Source organism: Triticum dicoccoides, chromosome 5A (genome assembly GCF_002162155.2).
Source record: "Triticum dicoccoides isolate Atlit2015 ecotype Zavitan chromosome 5A, WEW_v2.0, whole genome shotgun sequence".
In the NCBI taxonomy this organism is placed as follows: Eukaryota; Viridiplantae; Streptophyta; class Magnoliopsida; order Poales; family Poaceae; genus Triticum; species Triticum dicoccoides.
In genome coordinates, this window is record NC_041388.1 from 240,162,772 (window position 1) to 240,184,403 (window position 21,632).

The window sequence follows — 21,632 nt, forward strand, 5'->3', positions numbered from 1 at the left end:
GCATATATGAGCAATGGTTGATGTAAAACTTCACCATGATCGGTAGAATCAAAATGGCATATAGAAACCAAATTTGTTGTGAGAAAGAGGATACATGAGAAATATAGCGCGCTACAAGTCACCCTATCGGAATAAATGGAAGTACGGATCTATCAAAATTTGTTGCTAATGAAAAGGGATTTTGCTTCCAAAGCTTAGACATAGAACTAAATGAAATGCAAAAGAATCTGGAAAAAAAGGTAATTGGGTATAATCACTCTGGCTATCGGGGAAATAGGCAATGGAGAATTGACCGGAAGCATGTGTAACATACATGTGAGAAATATAGGAAAGAATTCAGCATTGTTATATAAAAAGTGTGGTTCTGCTAACGCAAGGTAGAGAGGATGCATAGGAAGCATGAAACTTGGAAGCACAAAAAGTTAAGCTATGTAACACAGGTAGTGACATGTAGAAGCACAGAAATTTAACATCCAAAAACAGTCAACACTCGACACACAATGTATTACAAACTTAGTTGCATCCCTGAAATTAATCATTACCAAACTGAGAATAATCTGAACAAGGGCATACAGTTGATGGAGGAGGGGGCATTGATGCAAGGCAATACCTTCGATTCCGAGAAGGGGTGTTCAAGATGGGAACTGGAAGCCGCTCCTGGTTATCCGGCCGACATTTGGTACACCAGCAGCCGGTTGATGCTCCAGGGAAGTAGATGAGGCAACGAGCGGCTAAATCTGGTATGGCACACGGCGAGGTCGCACCCGGGGGGAGGGGGCATCATCAAGGAGTGCACGGGATCGGATATTGCAGCCATGGTTGATGGGGAGCTTGGAGCGACATCAGTTGGGATCAAGGAGAACATGGGATCGATTTTGCGCGTGGATGTAGGAGAGGACAGGGGCGACACAGTGGAAGCCAGACTCGGAGGTGGGGTGCGTCGATGTCGGACATGCAGGTGAGATCGTGACCATGAGAGGAACGAGGCATTGGGGAGAGATGAAACGAGCAAGTAATTAGGGGAGGAGGGATGTACGTGTGTTAAAACTGGTTGGTTAGCAACAAACCATGGGATTAAGGTGTTATTTTCTATCCATGGGATTAAGCAATTATCAACGGCAAACAAGTGGTCTGACGAATGCTCTATAGTATCAGACTATAGATATGAAGTGTTTCCCTTATGTAATGCTAGCGTCTGACGTTGTTCAGATTGTATATAAGAGCATGTATAATAACGTGCCTTGAGAACTGTAACTATTTTAAGTTGGGAATAAGTTTAACTATCTTTTTATCGTAAGTAAATCAGATAATTATCCCCAGTTTTCGTGAACAAATAGTTCACCTTACCATAGAAAATGAAAATAAGTCAGATATATTTGTCGTGTCACTTCCTTTACCAACATGGAGGGAGGAAAAGAGGAAAGAGACGGTGCAGGAGACAACGTGTAGGGGAAAAAAGAGGAGACATCAAACATGCATAAGTGGAATAGAGAGAGAGAAATAGAGGTGCGGAGATTGTACAGATCGAGTTAAGGTTCATCAGAGAAACTGTGAAAGAGGGACGGTCTTACGGAACTCAAATTAGGATAGGATGAAGCAAAAGAGGGATTGTGAACTTATGAGTGGGCACCAGCACACTATCACATCTACATGCTCTTCCACCGGTTTGTTATTTCAATGCAAGCTAAACTGGAGCTAACATGTCCCGAAGTTCACCTAGATGGAAACAGAAGCTAGATGGCAAGCTAAACTGGATCTTCAATTGCTCAACCAAGCTTTGCTTGCTAAGCATGGATGGAAGTTGCTACAAACCCAGATTCACTTTGTGCTAGGGTCTTGAAAGGGAAGTACTATCACGAATGTGATTTTATGTCGGCATGTATCAAACGCCATTCTTTGCATACCTAGAGAGCCATACTCTACAGAAGAGAGGTGCTGCAAAAGGGTCTGATCAAACGTGTTGGAGATGGCAGTACAATCAGAGTCTGGGAGGATCCATGGATCCCAGCAAATTATAGTAGAAAGCCAATAACCAAACTTCCTACAACAATGCAGAGTAGGATACAGTGGCACTTCAGAACAATTTTATCACGACGGACGTTCAAGCTATACAATGGATTCCAATCAATAGAGCAATGGAAGATGTCTGGCTAAGAATAAATCAAATTTAGCCTCTCTCATCCAGAACACCAATGATGTGATCTTCCTCCTTGATACTCTGGAGGAATTTAGGACTCTTTCTCCCCTGGAAGGGGACTTCAGACAATTGCTCAAGGAACACCTGATCAAAATCTTAGCTTCTCAGCAAGCTTATTGGAAATAGAGAGCTACTATTAGATGGATTACCAAGGGGGGAACAAATTCTAAATTTCTCAAGGTGAAGGCCACTATAAAGTTCAGACACAATCACATTGCTTCTCTTAAAGATGATTTTGGCACTGTTCACTCTGAGCACCATGCCAAAGCAGATATCCTTTAGAGAGCTTTCAAGCAAAGACTTGGGACTTCACTGCCCACCTTCAATCTGCTGAATTTGGAAGATCTAGTGGAAAAATTTGATGATCTTCACCTGTTAGAAGTTCCTTTTACTAAAGCTGAGATGATGGAGTGGTTCAAGATCTCCCCTCAGATAAAGCCCATGGGCCTGATGGTTTCAACACCAATTTTGTTAAAGCTTGCTGGGATATCATTGCTGAGGACTTCTATCAATTGATTGAAGATTTTTTTTCAAGGTGCTGTTGATCTGCAAAGCATCAACTCATCTTTAATTACTCTGATTCCAAAGAAGGATGCTCCTATTGTGGCTAATGATTTTAGGCAGATTTCTCTCCTGAATTGTTCCATTAAGATTATCACAAAGCTGTTGGCCAACAGATTGCAAAAAAGTATCCTGAAACTTGTGCACAGAAATCAATATGGTTTTCTCAAAGAAAGATCAATCCAGGATTGTCTGGCATGGGCTTATGAATATTTGCATCAATGCAATCAGTCAAGAAGAGAAACTATCATTCTAAAGTTAGATTTTGAAAAGGCTTTTGACATGATTGAGCATCAGACTCTGAAAAATATTATGAAGGCCAAGGGTTTTGGTCCCAGATGGATGCATTGGATGGACATGATTTTTTCTTCTGGTACTTCTGCTGTTCTCCTTAATGGAGTTCCAGGAAAGAAATTTTGGTGTAAAAAAGGTGTAAGACAAGGGGACCCAGTCTCTCCTCTGATCTTTGTTCTGGCTGCTGATATTTTACAGTCTATACTCAATGAGGCCATGGAAAACAGATTGATTTCCTCTCCTCTAGGTAACTCGCAGGATTTCCCTGTCATCCAATATGCTGATGATACTCTTGTTATTCTGCAAGCTTGTCCAACTCAGTTGCAACAAATCCAAAATCTACTGCTGCACTTTTCAGCTTTCACTGGCCTAAGGATAAATTTTGCAAAGTCTGCTATGTATCCAATCAATGTGGGACAAGACAAGCTGACCCAGTTGGCTGCTATTCTGGGCTGCACTATTGGCTCTTTTTCTTTTCCTTACTTGGGACTACCTCTAGGCACCAAAAAGCCAAAAGTGGATGATTTCTTCCCCATGCCGCAGAGAATTGAAAGAAGGCTCACTGATTGCTCTACTTTGCTGTCTACTGGAGAAAAACTTTCTCTTATTAAAAGTGTTTTCTCTAGCCTGCCAACTTTCTTCATGTGCTCCCTTGAGCTGCCTGTCACAGTGGTGGATCAAGTAAACTCCTACATAAGGCATTGCTTTTGGAGGAAATATGGTCAGGAAGGTGTTGGTCCTGCCCTCATTGCTTGGAACACAGTTTGAAAACCAAAAGAGCAAGGTGGTTTGGGGGTCTTGGACATAGCTACTCACAACAAAGCTCTTCTTCTAAAAAACCCTCCACAAATTCATGAATAAGAGTGATCTTCCTTGGGCTCACTTGATTTGGGAAACTTACTATAGCAACAGAGCCCCAACCAGCAGACCTGTTGGCTCTTTCTGGTGGAAGTCCATCATTAAGTTATTTCCGATTTTCAAGGATTTGGCTCACTGCTCTATAGGACAAGGTTCCTCAGTTCTGTTTTGGCATGATAGTTGGGGCCCTGTTCCTCTTAAGCTGTAATTCCCTCATCTGTTTTCCTTCGCAAAGGATGAATTGCTATCCATCCAAGAGGCCTCTCACTCCAGCTCCTTCCAAGATATTTTTCATCTGCCTCTGTCCAATCTAGCCTTTGCACAGTTTCATCAAGCACAAGCATGTTTAGAGCAAGCTAATCTCCGAGGACATGTTGATCAATGGAAATACATTTGGAACTCGGCCACATTTTCCCCTTCAAAAGCCTATAATTTTCTCATCAAAGGGGAGGAGGCTCATCCTATTTTCAAGAAGATTTGGGCTACTGCTGTTATGTTAAGATATAAAATCTTCTTCTGGTTGCTGCTGCATGATCGAGTAAACACAAGAGATCTTCTACACAAAAAATCTTTCCACCTCCCATCTTATATGTGTGAGCTCTGTTCTGATCAAGTTGAAGAAACTGCTATGCACTTGTTTTGGGACTGCCCCTTTGCTCTTAGGTGCTGGGACATGTTTTTCCCACACAAACATAGAGACACAAGTGTTCTTTCTGAAATTCTTTTAGCTCTGAATCATCTCCCTAAGGAAGTTGGTCTGAACTTTATCATCATGGCTTGCTGGCAAATTTGGATGCAAAGGAATGGCAAGATATTCAGACATATTACTCCCAATGTCATGACATGGAAAGTGCTCCTCGAGAAAGATCTACTTCTTCTTAAACACAGGATCAAGTTGAAACATAAGCAATCCCTTTCAGAATGGATTGACGCGCATTTCTAAGCTCTATGTTTGTTCCCATGATGTTTCCCAAGATAGGCATTGGTTAGCTTAGCTGCTTTTCCTTTTTCCTTTTGCTGTAAATATTTATTATAATCAATATAATTTACCGTAGAACTATTGTTCTACGGTCTCTTCAAAAAAATGGAAGATGTTTGGGCAAGGCAACCCGAAAAGTTGGGCTTCTTCTCGGTTAGGTCTCGGATCTGATTGTCCCGGCCACGAGAACTTGGGACAAACAGACGCTTGTTGAACACTTTGTCGGCCCAGACGTGGACGCTATCATGAATATACCATTGAGTACAAGGCTGCAAGAGGATTTTCATGCGTGGCACTATGACAACCGAGGTATCTTCTCGGTCAAATCAGCATATATGATGCTAACGGGTATAAAGTTTCAGCGGGAGAATTGGATACAGCACGGCGCGAGCACATCCAACCAGGCTGCGACTAAGCGGGATTGGACCCGCCTCTGGAAGGCAAGGGTGCCGTCGAAGGTTAGGGTTTTTTTTGGCGCCTCGCACATTCCTCACTTCCTACTGGGGCAACACGACACCGGCGCAACATAGCAGTAACAGAGGCATGCACCTTATGCAATGCGCAGGAAGATACATGGCGCCACTCCTTGTTTGACTGCCGAATGGCTCGTTGTGTGTGGGCACTTGGAGAAGAAGAGATACTGGAGCATGTTATTTCCAATAGAACCGAGGATCCTAGGCTTTGGCTATTCTGGCTTTTTGAAACGTTACATGAACATGAGCTTGCTAAAGTCTTGATCACCATGTGGGCTATTTGGTGGGCGCGGAGGAGAGCAATCCATGACAATGAATTTCAGAGCCCTCTGTCTACTTGGTGCTTCATCACGAGGTACCTTCAAGACCTTGAAATTGCAGTGAAGCAGAAGAACCCGATCGCTATGCCGAATCTCGGGGCCCGGCCACAGCATAAGGCATGGATTCCGCCGGAGGGAGATGAAGCAAAACTCAACGTGGATGGGGGTATTTCGAGATAGGGCCATGTTGGGGCAGCCGCGGTGATCTGCAGAGATAAGAAGGGTCTTTTCCTGGGGGCTTCGGCACTGGTTTTCGATGGCCTGAATGATGCGGTTGCTTTGGAGGCACATGCATGCAATGAAGCCTTAGCGCCGGCCATGGATCTACAGCTAACCCGCTTGGTGATTGCTAGTGATTGCTTGGAGGTGGTGAACAGGATAGGAACATCAACGGCGACACATTATTCACCTGTGTTACATGAAATAATGGCGAGGAGAAGGGATTTCCACCATGTCAAGTTCAAGTTTGAACACAGAGAAAATAATTTTGAAGCCCATGCACTGGCGAAAAGCAGCGTCTTCTCTTCCAGTAGGGCGCCATATTTGGCTAGGGACCGTACCAGACAGTATTTGTATTCCGATGTTGATTACTGCTTAATAAAGTCCCTAGTTTCCTGTCAGAAAAAAAAGCTGTTGGTGCATCAACATCGATCGACTCAACAAGCTTCATGTTCTCAGGGAAACGAAAAATCTTACTGGAAAAAACTATGGCAAACTATGGCAGTTTCCTGTACCTCCTAAAGTCCGCAATTTTTGGTGGAGAGTGATCAACAAATTCGTTCCGACTAGTTCTATTATCAAAGATAGACATGTGGAAAGAATTGAAAATATTGAAGCTTGTGGAAGGGAGGAAACTATCTATCATGCCATCTTTTAGTGTACTTGGGCGAAATTGTTTTGGCAGGAAATCAAACAGGTAATGGAGGTCAAGATCCCTGTACTACATCCTCAGTCTTGGGCGGTTGACATCCTTACACCGCCGGGATCCGGGTAAGTGATATCCCTGTTATTTTGTGTGGTCAGAAAGGAATGCAAGGAAGCATGGCGAGAAGGATCGCTCGATCTTACAGTATGTTAAATGGACTCTAGATATATCAATGGACTTGTGTGCAATAGGCAGAGAGATGAAAGAGAAGGAGGCTGTCAGACAACGATGGAAACCACCTCAGGTTAGTTTCATGAAAATAAATGTTGATGCAATGTTCTCTGATGCTGAGAAGCAGGGAGGCACAGGACTTGGAGTTCGAGATCATCATGGAAAACTTATTATAGCGCAAGCCCGCTGATATGATGCAGCATCCAGTGTAATGGCACTGGAGTCTTTGGCGATCAGAGATGGGGTGCAGTTGGCTTGTGACCCTCGGCCTATGCAAAATTATTATTGAATCTGATGCTTTGCAGATAGTGAATATGTGGAAAACAAAGTCATATGATCGATCAGAGATTGCAGCGACACTGCATGAAGTTCTGGAGCTTACTGCTAACATGGAACACTTCCAAGTTCCAACTTCAGTTTACCAAGAGAGAAGCAAATGAGCCCGCACATCTTTGCAGATGTTTATGGATTAACTATGTTCCTGTGTTCCTTGTAGCGCATCAGGAAGGACAATGCTCGTGTTTAATTTATACAGGTTTTTACCTCGTAAAAAAAAAAGCTAGATATGTCCCAAAGTTCACCTAGATGGCAAGAGAAGCTAGATATATACTACATCCGTCCTGGTTTATCGGTTCCCTTTGTAATTTGTGCCAAATTTTGACCAAAATTTTAACTAACAAAGTGTTAATGCATATCAACAAAAGTTATATCGTTGGATTTGTATTGACATGTATGAACATTTTGTTAATTAAGTCTATGATCAAAATTTGGCACAAAATACAATGGGGACCAATAAACCAGGACAGAGGCAGTAGATTGCAATAGCTGCAAAGGACTACTTAATGGAATCCGAATCCGCAGTGCCACCAAAATGCCACATGTTCGTGTTACAGCTTACAAAATGCTCATAAAATGTTGCAGCACTTCTGCAACAAATATTGAAAACCTTTGCGCAGTAATAATGCCCCTAATACTTTCAAAGATACAAGAATCATATACCATCAAAAATAGGCTAATAAGCTTGGCTAAAGCATACGACAGGCTATTGCAAAAAGTTCACCATCCATTTGGTGATTTGCGGTGACCTACCTTTCTGTAAGCTTAAAATGAAGATACAGACATGGCTTTATCTCTCAACAGTTTTCCTCCATGACACTGCGTGCAGAATGAGCAGAGTTCCTACAGTAACAACTCCAACTGTCGCTTTGTCGCTGCAATTTGCATCAAAATTGCCTATCGCACAAGCACCAAACCAACCAAGCCTGATTCAGTTATCATCTCCTACTGTTTGCCAGCTCGGCCTTGTTGAGGTTTGCAAGCTCTTCGATCAGCTTTCTCTCATCGCTGCTTAGACGCTTTGGAATCTCAACCTGGACACGCACCAGCTGGTCTCCGCGAGCATTTGATTTACCAAGAAGTGGAACACCTTTCTTGGACATCACCAGAGTTGTACCCGGCTGGGTCCCCGAGGGGATCTTCAGGTCAACCACCCCATCAACAGTGGGGACCTTGACAGTTGTCCCAAGAATTGCATCAATATAAGAAACCTTGCATGTGTAGAGAATGTTTGTCCCATCTCTCTTAAGAACTGAATCCGAGAGAACATCAATAAAGACATAAAGGTCTCCTGGCGGACCTCCTCTCCGACCAGCATTACCCTCAGAACGGACCCTCAACCTGCTTCCAGAATCCACTCCTGCGGGAACCTTCAGACTGATCCTCTTTGTCTTGCGCACACGGCCATCGCCCCCACAGGTTTTGCAAGGGGTGGAGAATTCACCAGTGCCACCGCAAGTATTGCATGTGGATACCTGCTGGAATATTCCAAGTGGTGTTCTTGTGGAGGAGACCACCTGGCCCTGACCACCACAAGTTTTACACGTGGTTGGCTTTGTGCCAGGCTTGGCGCCACTTCCGTCGCAAGTATTACAGCCTTCCAGCCTAGTTATCTCAATCTCTTTCTCTACACCAAACACTGCTTCCTTGAAGTTGAGAACCAGATTGTAGCTCTCGTCATCACCCTGCATTGGCCTGTTACGAGCAGCACGGCCCCCGCCCATTCCACCCATTCCACCAAATCCTTCGAATAGTGACTCAAAGAGATCAAATGGGTTTGAGTAATCCTGCAAGCCGAAATGTTTATATTATTCTAAGTTCAGAAGTTAAAAATACAAAAGGTACTCTTGATCAAACTTGTGAACTGGAGAACACTATTAAGTAAAACTTACTCCCGTGCCCATGCCAGAACCCTTCAGACCAGCTTCTCCATATTTATCATAGATCGCTCGCTTCTCATCATCAGACAAAACCTACAACAGCAATCATCTTTATGTTAGCTGGAAGAAATGTGCACTGATAGAATGAAGAACATAGAATGGATAGAACTGGGTAAGACCAACTGGCCTAACCTCATAAGCATTGCTGATATCCTTAAACTTTTGTTCAGCGCCAGGCTCTCTAAAACAAAAACAAGACACATAAGAACTAACTCTCATGCTCTTTGATCAAGCTAGATGCAAGGATGGCTAGTGCACAAACAAATAAGAATCAAGAGATATCTACAAAGATGAGAAGAGCACAAGATCAATCAGTAAGAGAGCTAAGAGAAAATAAGAAGCATACAAGAAGTGTTATAAGGAGCTGAAAAGCAACAAGGTAATGATTACCCAACTTACTTGTTCACGTCAGGGTGATAGCTCCGAGCAAGTTTCCGATAGGCTGGAACAGGACATATATTCTTAGAATCAACACAGAAAATAAACTACAGGTCTGTCTACAGTATTGCATACCAACCTCATATTTCCATTAAAACGAATACTAAACAAGTGAAAGAATCAGCTAATGAGTTGATGAAAGTGACATAACAACATCATAAACTCATGTCATTCATTTGAGTCCAAACAAAATGGCACAAAGATCATGGCATACTTTGCACCAAAGGCTAATGATTCAATTACATGCTATGGTGCAGGATATTAGTTTACCATTTACCAATTATACATATCTTAATGCAGTACTGATTTTATTTCGGCGGCTGCTACAAATCAGTCGGGTGATTTCAGGCAGACTTAAACCGCTCCTAGAACCGTCCAATTCAGACTCACCCAGCCACACGATCTGCAGCCCCAAGCCAGCACCACGCAGCAGCTCCCATGGCAGCAGGGCGCAGCACCGACGGCACCCGGCGGCGCTCCATTGCAGCGTCCATGCCGCTTCAGTGCAACCACGACAAACCTTCAATGCCCTCTGCGGTGCTTCATTGCAGCTCCGGCGACGATTCATTGCAGCTCCGGTTACGCTTCATTGCAACTCGGCGGAGCTTTCGACGACGCCACGGCGCTGCATTGCAGCTCCAGTGGCCCTGGCGAGCTCCATGGCAGCAACGGCCGCCGGCGGATGCTGCGACGACGTGCGACGGCGCCGGTGGATGTATCGATGCAACAACAACAGCACACGGCTGCGCTGACGGATGCTTCGATGCAAAGACAGCAACAACAGCACGTGGCGGCGCCGATGGGTGCTGCGACGCAGCGTGCGACGGCGACAGCGGATGCAGCGATGCAACAGCGACAGCGTCAACGGATGCTTCGATCAGCTCATAGCAACGACACCATGCGGCAGCACCGGCGGATGCCGTGACGCGTTGCTTGCCCGATGCTGCGAAACAGAGATGGTGTCATGTGTGGGTGTTGACGGTGTGATCCTCTCCTGCTTGCATCAATGGCGGCCGCGGCCATGGCAGGATTGCAGCAGCAGGGTTGCCGATGCGGCAGAGTAGCATCATGCGGCGGCGGCGACGGTCCCTCCCAGTTCCCAGCTGTGGTGGTTGGTGGTGCTCGCCATGGATTTGACGGCCTCTGCTCTGCCAGTGACGAACTAGGAAGAAAGGGGAAAAGAGAGAAAGCAAGCGGAGAAGAAGGATTGCCAGGAGATAAGGTTGGATGGAGCGGTGGGTGGCCTGACAGGGGACACGTGTCGCACACAGGAGTCGGTTTAAGTGAGGAAGAAATCATCCTGATGAAACGAAACGTTTTCCTTTTATTTCACATGTACATTGTATGACTAAAAGAGAATTAAAATTGGAGGCTGGAAATCGACTATGAAAAGGTTGCATATCTGATCATCACAAGAATTTGGTGGGTGCTAGGAATAATCCGGCTGATCCCGTGCGGGGATCAGCCGCCTTGTGCGCCATCCGATGCAATGCTTCACAGCCGCTGGATTGTTCTCTCAGGCAACACACGCCTCACTGGACTCCTAAAATATGCTATGCAGTACCGCATTCCTCCCCGGTCGCCACAACTACTGCTGGTAGCCGTCGCACAAACAGCCCTAGCAGGCAGTACAGCGCTGCCCCTGTTCCTCGGAGCATCAGTTGTCACTTCATAGCAGCTTTGCCATAGCAGCAGCGGTAATGCTCCATGGAAGCACCGATAGCCAAGCGACGCTCCATTGTAGCGCCGGGTATGCTCTGTGGCAGCACTAGAGGCCCCTCGCCGACACTCCATTGCAGCTCCATGGCAGCACCAGGTGGTCCCCGCGATGCTCCTGTCGCAGCAACGACGCCACTCCATTGCAGCTCAATAGCAAGCAGCACTGGACCCGGTGATGCTCCGTCACGGCACCGATGACCACCGACGATGCTCCATTGCAGCTCCATCGCAGCACCGCCCTAGCCCCCGGCGATGCTCCGTCGCAAAACTAACGCCCCCAAGACGATGCTCCATTGCAGCTCTGTCGCAGCACCGCCCGGCCTCGGCAATGGTCCATCAGCTACTCCTTGTAGCAAAGGGTGGTGTTGCATAAACTGACGAGCTCCCCTGGCTAGAGCACCGGCTGCTCCCTTGAGGCACAGATGGAGCGCCGTCAGCCCCCGTTGCGGCACGTTGCGCGACGGGCAGTCTGTTGTCAGCACTGGCACACCCATCTGCAGCATCGGCGCCCGTGGCCCTGCAGCGCCGGCAGTTGCGTTTTGCACCAGTGCGTGTCGGCTCTTGCAGTGGGCTGGCCTTGCACATCCCCTCGCCGGCTTGCAGCAGTTCCAGCGGCATGGTGGCGGTCTGCTCGGAGCAGGTGGGTGGCACTTGCAGCAGCGACGGTGCTGCAGTCCGTGCTGCGGCGGCGGTACACCAGTTGCGGTTGTCAGCAGCAAGCTCACAAACAGTGGAGAACAAGAGAGCCAAGAGGGAGGAGAGAGACGCAAGAAGTATACAAGAAGATAGGTATGGATGGCTCGCGACATCTCTTTGACGTGCTGGGCCACATCCACATGGGCATGTGGCAGGTGATGGACGCGGTTGACGAGTGCATAGAAATCAACCGGTTGATTCTAATCATTTTCCCAAGAATTTATATGACAAACAACAGGATGACTAAGAAGGTTTAAACTGGATGGAAACAAAACCTGGTAACAAACTACATAATACGTAAAAAAAAACTACTCCCTCAGTCTCATAATATAAGATGTTATTACATCTAATATGTGAGTATATTGGATGTAATAACATCTTATATTATGGGACAGAGGGAGTAAATAGCATCAAGTCAATAAATTCAGAGCATGAGCTGCTAAATAAAGGGCACTCACCACTCTTGATTTCAGATTTACTAGCATTTCTCGACACACCAAGTACGGAATAGAAATCCTGTCAATTGCAAGTTTATCAAAATCCATCAGGACATCAAGTACTTACAGACAATAACACCAGCGATGCAGAATGAAAAGAAATAGCTCACTGATTCAGCTCGAACGATAAACCGTGAACCCCTCCGATGGCGAAATCTTGGTGATGGTGCATGATTTAAGCTAGCACTAGGTGATGCTAGGTGTTTACCTCTGCCTCTGGTACTGCACGAACACACAAATAGTAAAATTAATTTAGTTTGCCGAGCCAACCATGTGTATCCTATCGTACGTGTCGGTTAAACGTTACTAGCACATCTTTAATTGTTCAGCTGACAAACCGAAATTGCAACTACCTGGCTACTGCTAATCTTTGATAAAAAAATGAGTTGATGACAGGAAGTGATAACAATTGGGAGGTTAGAACACAAACTGCAAGTACGACAATGGTACAGATTGACCACATGTTTCATCATGGAAGTCCCTAGCACTACAAGCTATGGAACTATAATCGCGCACGAACGTACCTATTTTTCGATGCCATGAATCTCGGATCGATGGCCACGGAACCCCGACCCCCATAGATCGATCTGGATCGAGGTTCGAATTCGCTCCCCTGATTCGCTACAGGCAGCGAACCCACGAAACCGGAGCAGCATACCACAAGCGTCGTCGGCCTCGTCCCGGCCACTCGCCGGAGACGAAGGGAGGGCGGCGCGGGGGAGACGTGTGGGTGGACGGCCGGGCGGGAAGGGGTGGCAGGGAGGCGGTGCACTGGGTGGAGCATGGGGGCGGCGGGGGGTGGCGACGCCGGCGAGGTAGGGCAGGGAGGAGAGGCGAGCTGTGAGCTTGGTGGGGGGCAGCGAGCGAGGGAGATTGTAGCTGGGTGGGCTGGCCCAAACCTTATCTCTGTCTCGCTGTTTTCTTACGGACACGCGCGTTGCCGTGCATCAACCTCCCATCCGACGGTTCTCTTCTGCCCTGCCTGCTGTGCTTCCGTCCAGCTCGCGCTCTGTCTCGATCTCTCTCGCGCGCTCTCCCCCTCTCCTCTCGTGTGCGCGTGCAGCGACTAGCGAACCATGGACAAATACACATTGACAATGTAAGAGCAACTCCGACGCAGGTGCCCATTTCATCCACGCCGTTCATTTGGGTCGACACAAACAAAAGTGAAGACCCAATGCGCCGCCTTATTTACAAAATGTGTCTGCTTCGTGTCCGCGTCGACCCATTTACGACCCAAATTTGCGGTAAAATGTGTCGGCGCGGACGCGAAGCGGACGCTTCGCGCGGTTTCTCGATGTCCGTCGCGTCCTCATCTGGCGACCGTCCAACTACCGCGGTCAGCTTAATTTATGACGACCGCCCACCTCGGGCCCACACGCGTCAACGACGGCGATCGGCCTTTTTTAATCCGAGCGTGCGGGGGGAGTGCGTCCTTATCTGCTTCCAAAAGCTCCTCGTCCCCATCTCGCCACCCTCTGCTCCCCCGTCGGCGGCAACCCTAGCCATCGCAAGGATGGGCTTTCTTCTCCGACAAAGGCAAGGGCAAGGCCCCCGACACCCCTCTCCCCCCGCCTCCGTCGACGTCCTCCCGCCGGCCGAGGCAGCGCGTGTACGTCCCAGTGCACCAGGCGAAGTGGCACTAGGAGAACCATGTCCTTCTCCCCTACCCCGATGTCACCCTACCACACAACTGACACTTGGATCCGGAGAAGATCCTAGTGCCGGCGGCGCCACGGTCGGCGAGGGCGCACGCGAAGGAGGTGCGACGCCGGCGGGCGCTAATGACGCCGGAGCAGCGCCGCGACGGCGCCTACGACGTCGACTCGCCCTATTGGGGCGTTGGTTCGCCTTCGAGCACGAGAAGGCCAGGCGGCGCGACGTCTGCGACGTCTCGCATGGCTCTCACCGCCGCCCCTCGTCGTTCGTGGCAAGGACCAGGCAGCCCTGGTGGCTGTCCTCCAGGGGAGCGAGGAGGAGGAGCGACACAGGGAGGAGGATGAGGCGGCGTACGAGGGGCGCATGACGAAGGCCATGGCGCTGTCTGCAGCCGGCGACTGCGTAGTGCCGCCGCTGGCCCCGTCGTTTCCAGCCAAGGCCGAGCTGGAGCCGACCCCCATCGAGCAATACTCCTGGACCGGAGTGGTGCACGAGTGGGTCAGCGCGCCGGCGATCTGGATGGGGGCGACGGAAGCGCAGGAGCGCACCTATCTCGAGCAATGGCGCCAGCGAAGGCTGGCTGAGGAGTGTCGCGAGGGCGAGTACCTTGAGCAGGTGGAGCGCGATGCCGAGGAGGAGCGCCGCGAGGCCGAGGAGGAGGTGTGTCGTGCCCAGCCGGCGGCGGCACAGCCCGCGGTGGATGACATCGCCACCGCCTGGAACACGGCGTTCCCCTGGGTCGGCCCTGCGCCGACGCTGATCGACCTCATCGGCCTTGACGATGACGATGAGTACTTCTAGGGCCACGCGTCGCCTCATAGTTTAATTTTATTAATATTTAATTAATGTAAATGTGGACGCGTGGACTTTCGCCGGCCTTTGTGGTTGACATTAATGCTTAATTAATGTTTTTTATTTTTAAAATATTTGTGTTCTATTTTTTTTCACGCGTCGTAAAAATGGGTCAGGCCAGTGTTGGGCATATGCGCCGACCTAAACGCGAAATCAGACGTGAGTGTTTGCCGGGCCGACCCAACCGAACAAAAAGGGACAAAATCGTCCTCCCTTTGGGTCAGCGTGTTAGAGTTACTCTAATCATACAAAATGCTATGATCATAGCAATGCAGAATCTGAGCAAAATCTGGATGTGCAAGATCGGATGCGGTGATGCAAAACCTATCCTATCAATCCATCTAAATAACCATAACTGCTGATGAGAATTATGTAATAATTTATTTATGTTATTCAAAAAAATACTTTATATTTTTTTATTTTATGCCTTTTGCAGAATTATCTGACATTTATACAAACCACGTGTGAAGATAAAGGAAAAAATGATTAGGTGGTGTTCAAGAAGTTTTCCACATCACTTTTTGCCCATGAGAAGTTAGAGACCAAGTTTCCATATTGTGGACTTAGATTCTAACTGTACAGACATACTTGATTTAAAACGCATATAACTTTTGCATCGGACTTCAAATTTGGTGAATGTTTTTTTAGTGTTTACAATCAAGTGGATGATTGCTCTCTCATAAACTGGCTCTTTTGATCAACATGTGTCCCTGGGGCCACCCACCGCATCCCCAGCCTTACCCTCTTGAGCGTCTCTGATGCGGAGCATCCCATGATCACCCTCATGGACCTACCATCGTCTCCCAATCACCAAGTAGACTGATGACAAAAGCACGTGCAAGAGCTATCGCGACCGAGGTGACATCTTTCCTTAGTGACCTCCATATGAACCATGTGAGACATGGTTACTACTGTAACGCTCTCGATGCGGCTATATCTCCTACGTGTCGAAGCACGACTTAGAGGCATAACCGCATTAAAAGCTATGTCGCAAGTAAGGTAATCTTCACAACAACCCATGTAAATAAATAAAAGGGGAAAAGATACATAGTTGGCTTACACTCGCCATGTCACACAAATACATGAATAACATTACAATCATTCAATACACTCATGGTCCGACTATGGTACCAAAATAAAGATCAACCCCCACATGCGACACGGTTGCCGATCGCCCCAACTGGGCACCACTACTGATCATCTGGGAAAGACACATAGTAACGGCGAGAGTCTTCATCGAACTCCCACTTGAGCTCAAACGCATCATCTGGAGTGGTATCATCGGTCCCTGCATCTGGTTTGGAAGTAATATGTGAGTCACCGGGACTCAGCAATCTCGCACCCTCGCGATCAAGACTATTTAAGCTTATAGGTAAGACAAGGTATGATGTGGAGCTGCAGCAAGCGACTAGCATATTTGGTGGCTAACATACGCAAATGAGAGCGAGAAGAGAAGGCGAAAGCACGGACGAACAACTATGATCAAGAAGTGATTCTAGAACAACCTACGTCAAGCATTACTCCAACACTGTGTTCACTTCCCGGACTCCGCCGAGAAGAGACCATCACGGTTACACACGCGGTTGATTCATTTTAGTTAAGTTAAGTTTCATGTTATCTACAACCGGACATTAACAAATTCCCATCTGCCCATAACCGCGGGCACGGCTTTCGAAAGTTCAAATCCCTGCAGGGGAGTCCCAACTTAGCCCATCACAAGCTCTCACGGCCAACGAAGGATATTTCTTCTCCCAAGACAATCCGATCAGACTCGGCATCCCGGGTACAAGACATCCTCGACAATGGTAAAACAAGTCCAGCAACACCGCCCGAATGTGCCGACAAATCCCGATAGGAGCTGCACATATCTCGTTCACAGGGCACACTCAGATGAGCGCTCCATACAACTAAAACCAAACCTCGAGTTTCCCCGAGGGGGCGCTGCACAGGGCTCTAGTCTGGACCAACACTCAGAGGAGCACTGGCCTGGGGGGTTTAAATAAAGATGACCCTTGGGCTCCGGAAACCCAAGGAAAAAAGAGGCTAGGTGGCAAATGGTAAAACCAAGGTTGGGCATTGCTGGAGGAGTTTTATTCAAGGCGAACTGTCAAGGGGTTCCCATTAAAACCCAACCATGTAAGGAACGCAAAATCCGGGAACATAACACCGATATGACGGAAACTAGGGCGGCAAGAGTGGAACAAAACACCAGTCATAAGGCTGAGCCTTCCACCCTTTACCAAGTATATAGGTGCATTAAGATAAACAAGATAATATGGTGATATCCCAATAATAAACAATGTTCCAACAAGGAGCGGTCTCCAATCTTCACCTGCAACTAGCAACGCTATAAGAGGGGCTGAGCAAAGCGGTAACATAGCCAAACAACGGTTTGCTAGAACATGATGGGTTAGAGGTTTGACATGGCAATAGGGAGGCATGATAAGCAAGTGGTAGGCATCGTAGCATAGTCATAGCAAAAGAGCGAGCATCTAGCAAGCAAAGATAGAGGTGATTTCGAAGGTATGATCATCTTGCCTGCAAAGTTGTCAGAGTTGACTTGATCCTCGTAAGCGAATTCAACGGGCTCCTCGTTCATGAACTCGTCTCCCGGCTCTACCCAAACAAGAACAACAAGCAAACGGAACACAATCAACCACGTGCAATGCTCAAACAACATGATGCAAACATGGTATGATATGCGGGATGCGATATGTGATGCATATGCATGATTTGACAAGGAATGATTGAACCTGGCCTCAACTTGGAAATCCAAGAGTGTCGCTGGAAAGGTGAGGTGATTTCGGTTGAAATCGATGTAAAGATCATCGAAATTGGATGCACGGTTTGAAAATGGCAAGCAAAACAAATATGGCACCGGTCTGCGATAATCAGCAAGTGACCAACTAAATGCATCAAGATAAATATGCTACAGCACTCAAACATGACAACAAAATACATGGCAGGGATCCAATCATGAAGCTTGACAAAAGATGAACACTGAGCTACGGCTAGTTCATCCATTAACAGGTTCAAACAAGCATGGAAAAAGTGCAAATGATAACAGGTTTCAGACTTTGTGAAATTAACACAAGTCTGGAATTTAACATAAGGAAGCACACTTTAGAGCATGAAAACTACATGCTACAGGAACTTAACATGGCAAAGCAAGGCATGGCATGAAGCTACTCAAAGCACTTAACAAAAGTCCCTTAGTGACCTTGAGCCAAAAGGGATCAGAAAATACAATTGCAAGCATGTGAACATGGCAAAAACATAAACAGATTCAGACTTAGTGAAAAACTGGAGCATGCAAATCAGTCAACGAGTAGGCATGTTTACGAGCTCGATGCACTCACTACAGAGTATGACATGACAAACTAAGCATACACCCATCAAGAAGACATGGCATAAGAGCTATACATGACAAGAACAACATCATGGCATGCACGGATCAAAAGCAACATCCTCGGCAAAATCGCTAAACATGTCAACAATCTGCCAGGATCATTTTATAGCAAAAGTAGAGTTCGATTGACTCAAGCTAGGGTGATCCATAAATGCAAACAAAGACATGTATGGATAGAGCACCACAATATTAACAAAACATCCTTACTGATCATCCTCAAAAGAGGCACGGATCACTAGGAAACAACATGAACATATGGCATAAGGACAAAAACAGAACAAGGACTTAGTGAAATTCTAAGTCCCTGAAATCAGCATTACCGATTACGCTACTTTGCAAGCTTGTGCTAGTCACCACGAATATCACAAAAATACATGGCAAGCACCTCTATAAAGATGGCATGACATTTAACAAAACACATGTAGAGCTCAGGATCATAGCATGCACACATTAATCATGGCAAAAATGACAACATGCCATTTGCTGAAACAGATATGACAAATTCATCACATAGCCCTCTTCCAATAGCATTTCGGGCATCAAGATGAGATCAAATGAAAATGATGTAATGAGATGAAATGATTGTTGGGTTTCGTAGTAATTTCAAAAAAAAAATCCTACGCACACGCAAGATCATGTGATGCATAGCAACGAGAGGGGAGAGTGTTGTCTACGTACCCACGCAGACCGACTGCGGAAGCGTTGACACAACGTAGAGGAAGTAGTCATACATCTTCGCGATCCAACCGATCAAGCACCGAAACTACGGCACCTCCGAGTTCGAGCACACGTTCAGCTCGATGACGATCCCCGGACTCCGATCCAGCAAAGTGTCGGGGAAGAGTTCCGTCAGCACGACGGCGTGGTGACGATCTTGATGCACTACAGCAGCAGGGCTTCGCCTAAACTCCGCTACAGTATTATCGAGGAATATGATGGCTGGGGGCACCGCACACGGCTAAGGAATAGATCACGTGGATCAACTTGTGTGTTTCTGGGGTGCCTCTGCCTCAGTATATAAAGGACCAAAGGGGGGAGGCTGGCCGGCCACATAGGGCGCGCCAGGAGAGTCCTACTCCCTCTGGGAGTAGGATCCCCCCCCCCCCCAATCCTAGTTGGAATAGGACTCCTTGAGGGGGGAAAGAGAGAGAGGGGGCCGACCACCTCTCCTAGTCCTAATAGGACTAGGGGAAGGGGGGAGGCGCACAGCCACCTTGTGCTGCCCCTTTCTCCTTTCCACTAAAGCCCACTAAGGCCCATATAGCTCCCGGGGGGTTCCGGTAACTTCCCGGTACTCCGGTAAAATCCCGATTTCACCCGGAACACTTCCGATATCCAAACATAGGCTTCCAATATATCAATCTTTACGTCTCGACCATTTCGAGACTCCTCGTCATGTCCCCGATCTCATCCGGGACTCCGAACTCCTTCGGTACATCAAAACTCATAAACTCATAATATAACTGTCATCGAAACCTTAAGCGTGCGGACCCTACGGGTTCGAGAACAATGTAGACATGACCGAGACTCGTCTCCGGTCAATAACCAATAGCGGGACCTGGATGCCCATATTGGCTCCTACATATTCTACGAAGATCTTTATCGGTCAGACCGCATAACAACATACGTCGTTCCCTTTGTCATCGGTATGTTACTTGCCCGAGATTCGATCGTCGGTATCCAATACCTAGTTCAATCTCGTTACCGGCAAGTCTCTTTACTCGTTTCGTAATACATCATCTCGCAACTAACTCATTAGTTGCAATGCTTGCAAGGCTTAAGTGATGTGCATTACCGAGAGGGCCCAGAGATACCTCTCCGACAATCGGAGTGACAAATCCTAATCTCGAAATACGCCAACCCAACATCTACCTTTGGAGACACATGTAATGCTCCTTTATAATCACCCAGTTACGTTGTGACGTTTGGTAGCAACCCAAAGTGTTCCTCCGGCAAACGGGAGTTGCATAATCTCATAGTCATAGGAACATGTATAAGTCATGAAGAAAGCAATAGCAACATACTAAACGATCGGGTGCTAAGCTAATGGAATGGGTCATGTCAATCAGATCATTCAACTAATGATGTGATCCCGTTAATCAAATAACAACTCCTTTGTCTATGGTTAGGAAACATAACCATCTTTGATTAACGAGCTAGTCAAGTAGAGGCATACTAGTGACACTCTGTTTGTCTATGTATTCACACATGTATTATGTTTCTGGTTAATACAATTCTAGCATGAATAATAAACATTTATCATGAAATAAGGAAATAAATAATAACTTTATTATTGCCTCTAGGGCATATTTCCTTCAGTCTCCCACTTGCACTAGAGTCAATAATCTAGATCACATCACTATGTGATTAACATCGATAGTTCACATCATCATGTGATTAACACCCATAGTTCACATCGCCATGTGACCAACACCCAAAGGGTTTACTAGATTCGGTAATCTAGTTCACATCGCTATGCGATTAACACCCAAAGAGTACTAAGGTGTAATCATGTTTTGCTTGTGAGAGAATCTTAGTCAACGGTCTTTCACATTCAGATCCGTTATGTATTTTGCAATTTTCTATGTCTACAATGCTCTGCACGGAGCTACTCTAGCTAATTGCTCCCACTTTCAATATGTATCTAGATCGAGACTTAGAGTCATCCAGATCAGTGTCAAAACTTGCATCGACGTAACCCTTTACGGCGAACCTTTTTGTCACGTCCATAATCGAGAAACATATCCTTATTTCACTAAGGATAATTCTGACCGTTGTCCAGTGATCTACTCCTAGATCACTATTGTACTCCCTTGCCAAATCAATGCAGGGTATACAATAGATCTGGTATACAGCATGACATACTTTATAGAACCTATGGCCAAGGCATAGGGAATGACTTTCATTCTCTTTCTATCTTCTGCCGTGGTCGGGCTTTGAGTCTTACTCAACTTCACACCTTGTAATACAGGCAAGAACTCTTTCTTTGACTGCTCCATTTTGAACTACTTCAAAATCTTGTCAAGGTATGTGTTCATTGAAAAACTTATCAAGCGTCTTGATCTATCTCTATAGATCTTGAAGCTCAACATGCAAGCAGCTTCACCGAAGTCTTTCTTTGAAAAACTCCTTTCAAACACTCCTTTATGCTTTACAGAATATTATTTCCGATCAACAATATGTCATTCACATATACTTATCAGAAATGCTGTAGTGCTCCCACTCACTTTCTTGTAAATACAGGCTTCACCGCAAGTCTGTATAAAACTATATGCTTTGATCAACTCATCAAAAGCGTATATTCCAAC

At 46.6% G+C, this 21,632-nt stretch overlaps 1 protein-coding gene across 1 annotated transcript; it reads right to left on the reverse strand.

Annotated features, from left to right (window-relative positions):
* Positions 1–7,592: 7,592 nt before the first annotated feature.
* Positions 7,593–13,303, reverse strand: LOC119300793 (chaperone protein dnaJ A7A, chloroplastic-like). Its single transcript, XM_037577681.1, has 7 exons — positions 12,929–13,303; positions 12,515–12,626; positions 12,366–12,423; positions 9,454–9,496; positions 9,187–9,235; positions 9,007–9,087; positions 7,593–8,901 (listed from the first exon to the last, which is right to left on the reverse strand). The coding sequence occupies exons 1-7, from the start codon at positions 13,186–13,188 to the stop codon at positions 8,053–8,055; spliced, it is 1,452 nt and encodes a 483-aa protein (XP_037433578.1). The 5' UTR covers positions 13,189–13,303; the 3' UTR covers positions 7,593–8,052.
* Positions 13,304–21,632: the final 8,329 nt, after the last annotated feature.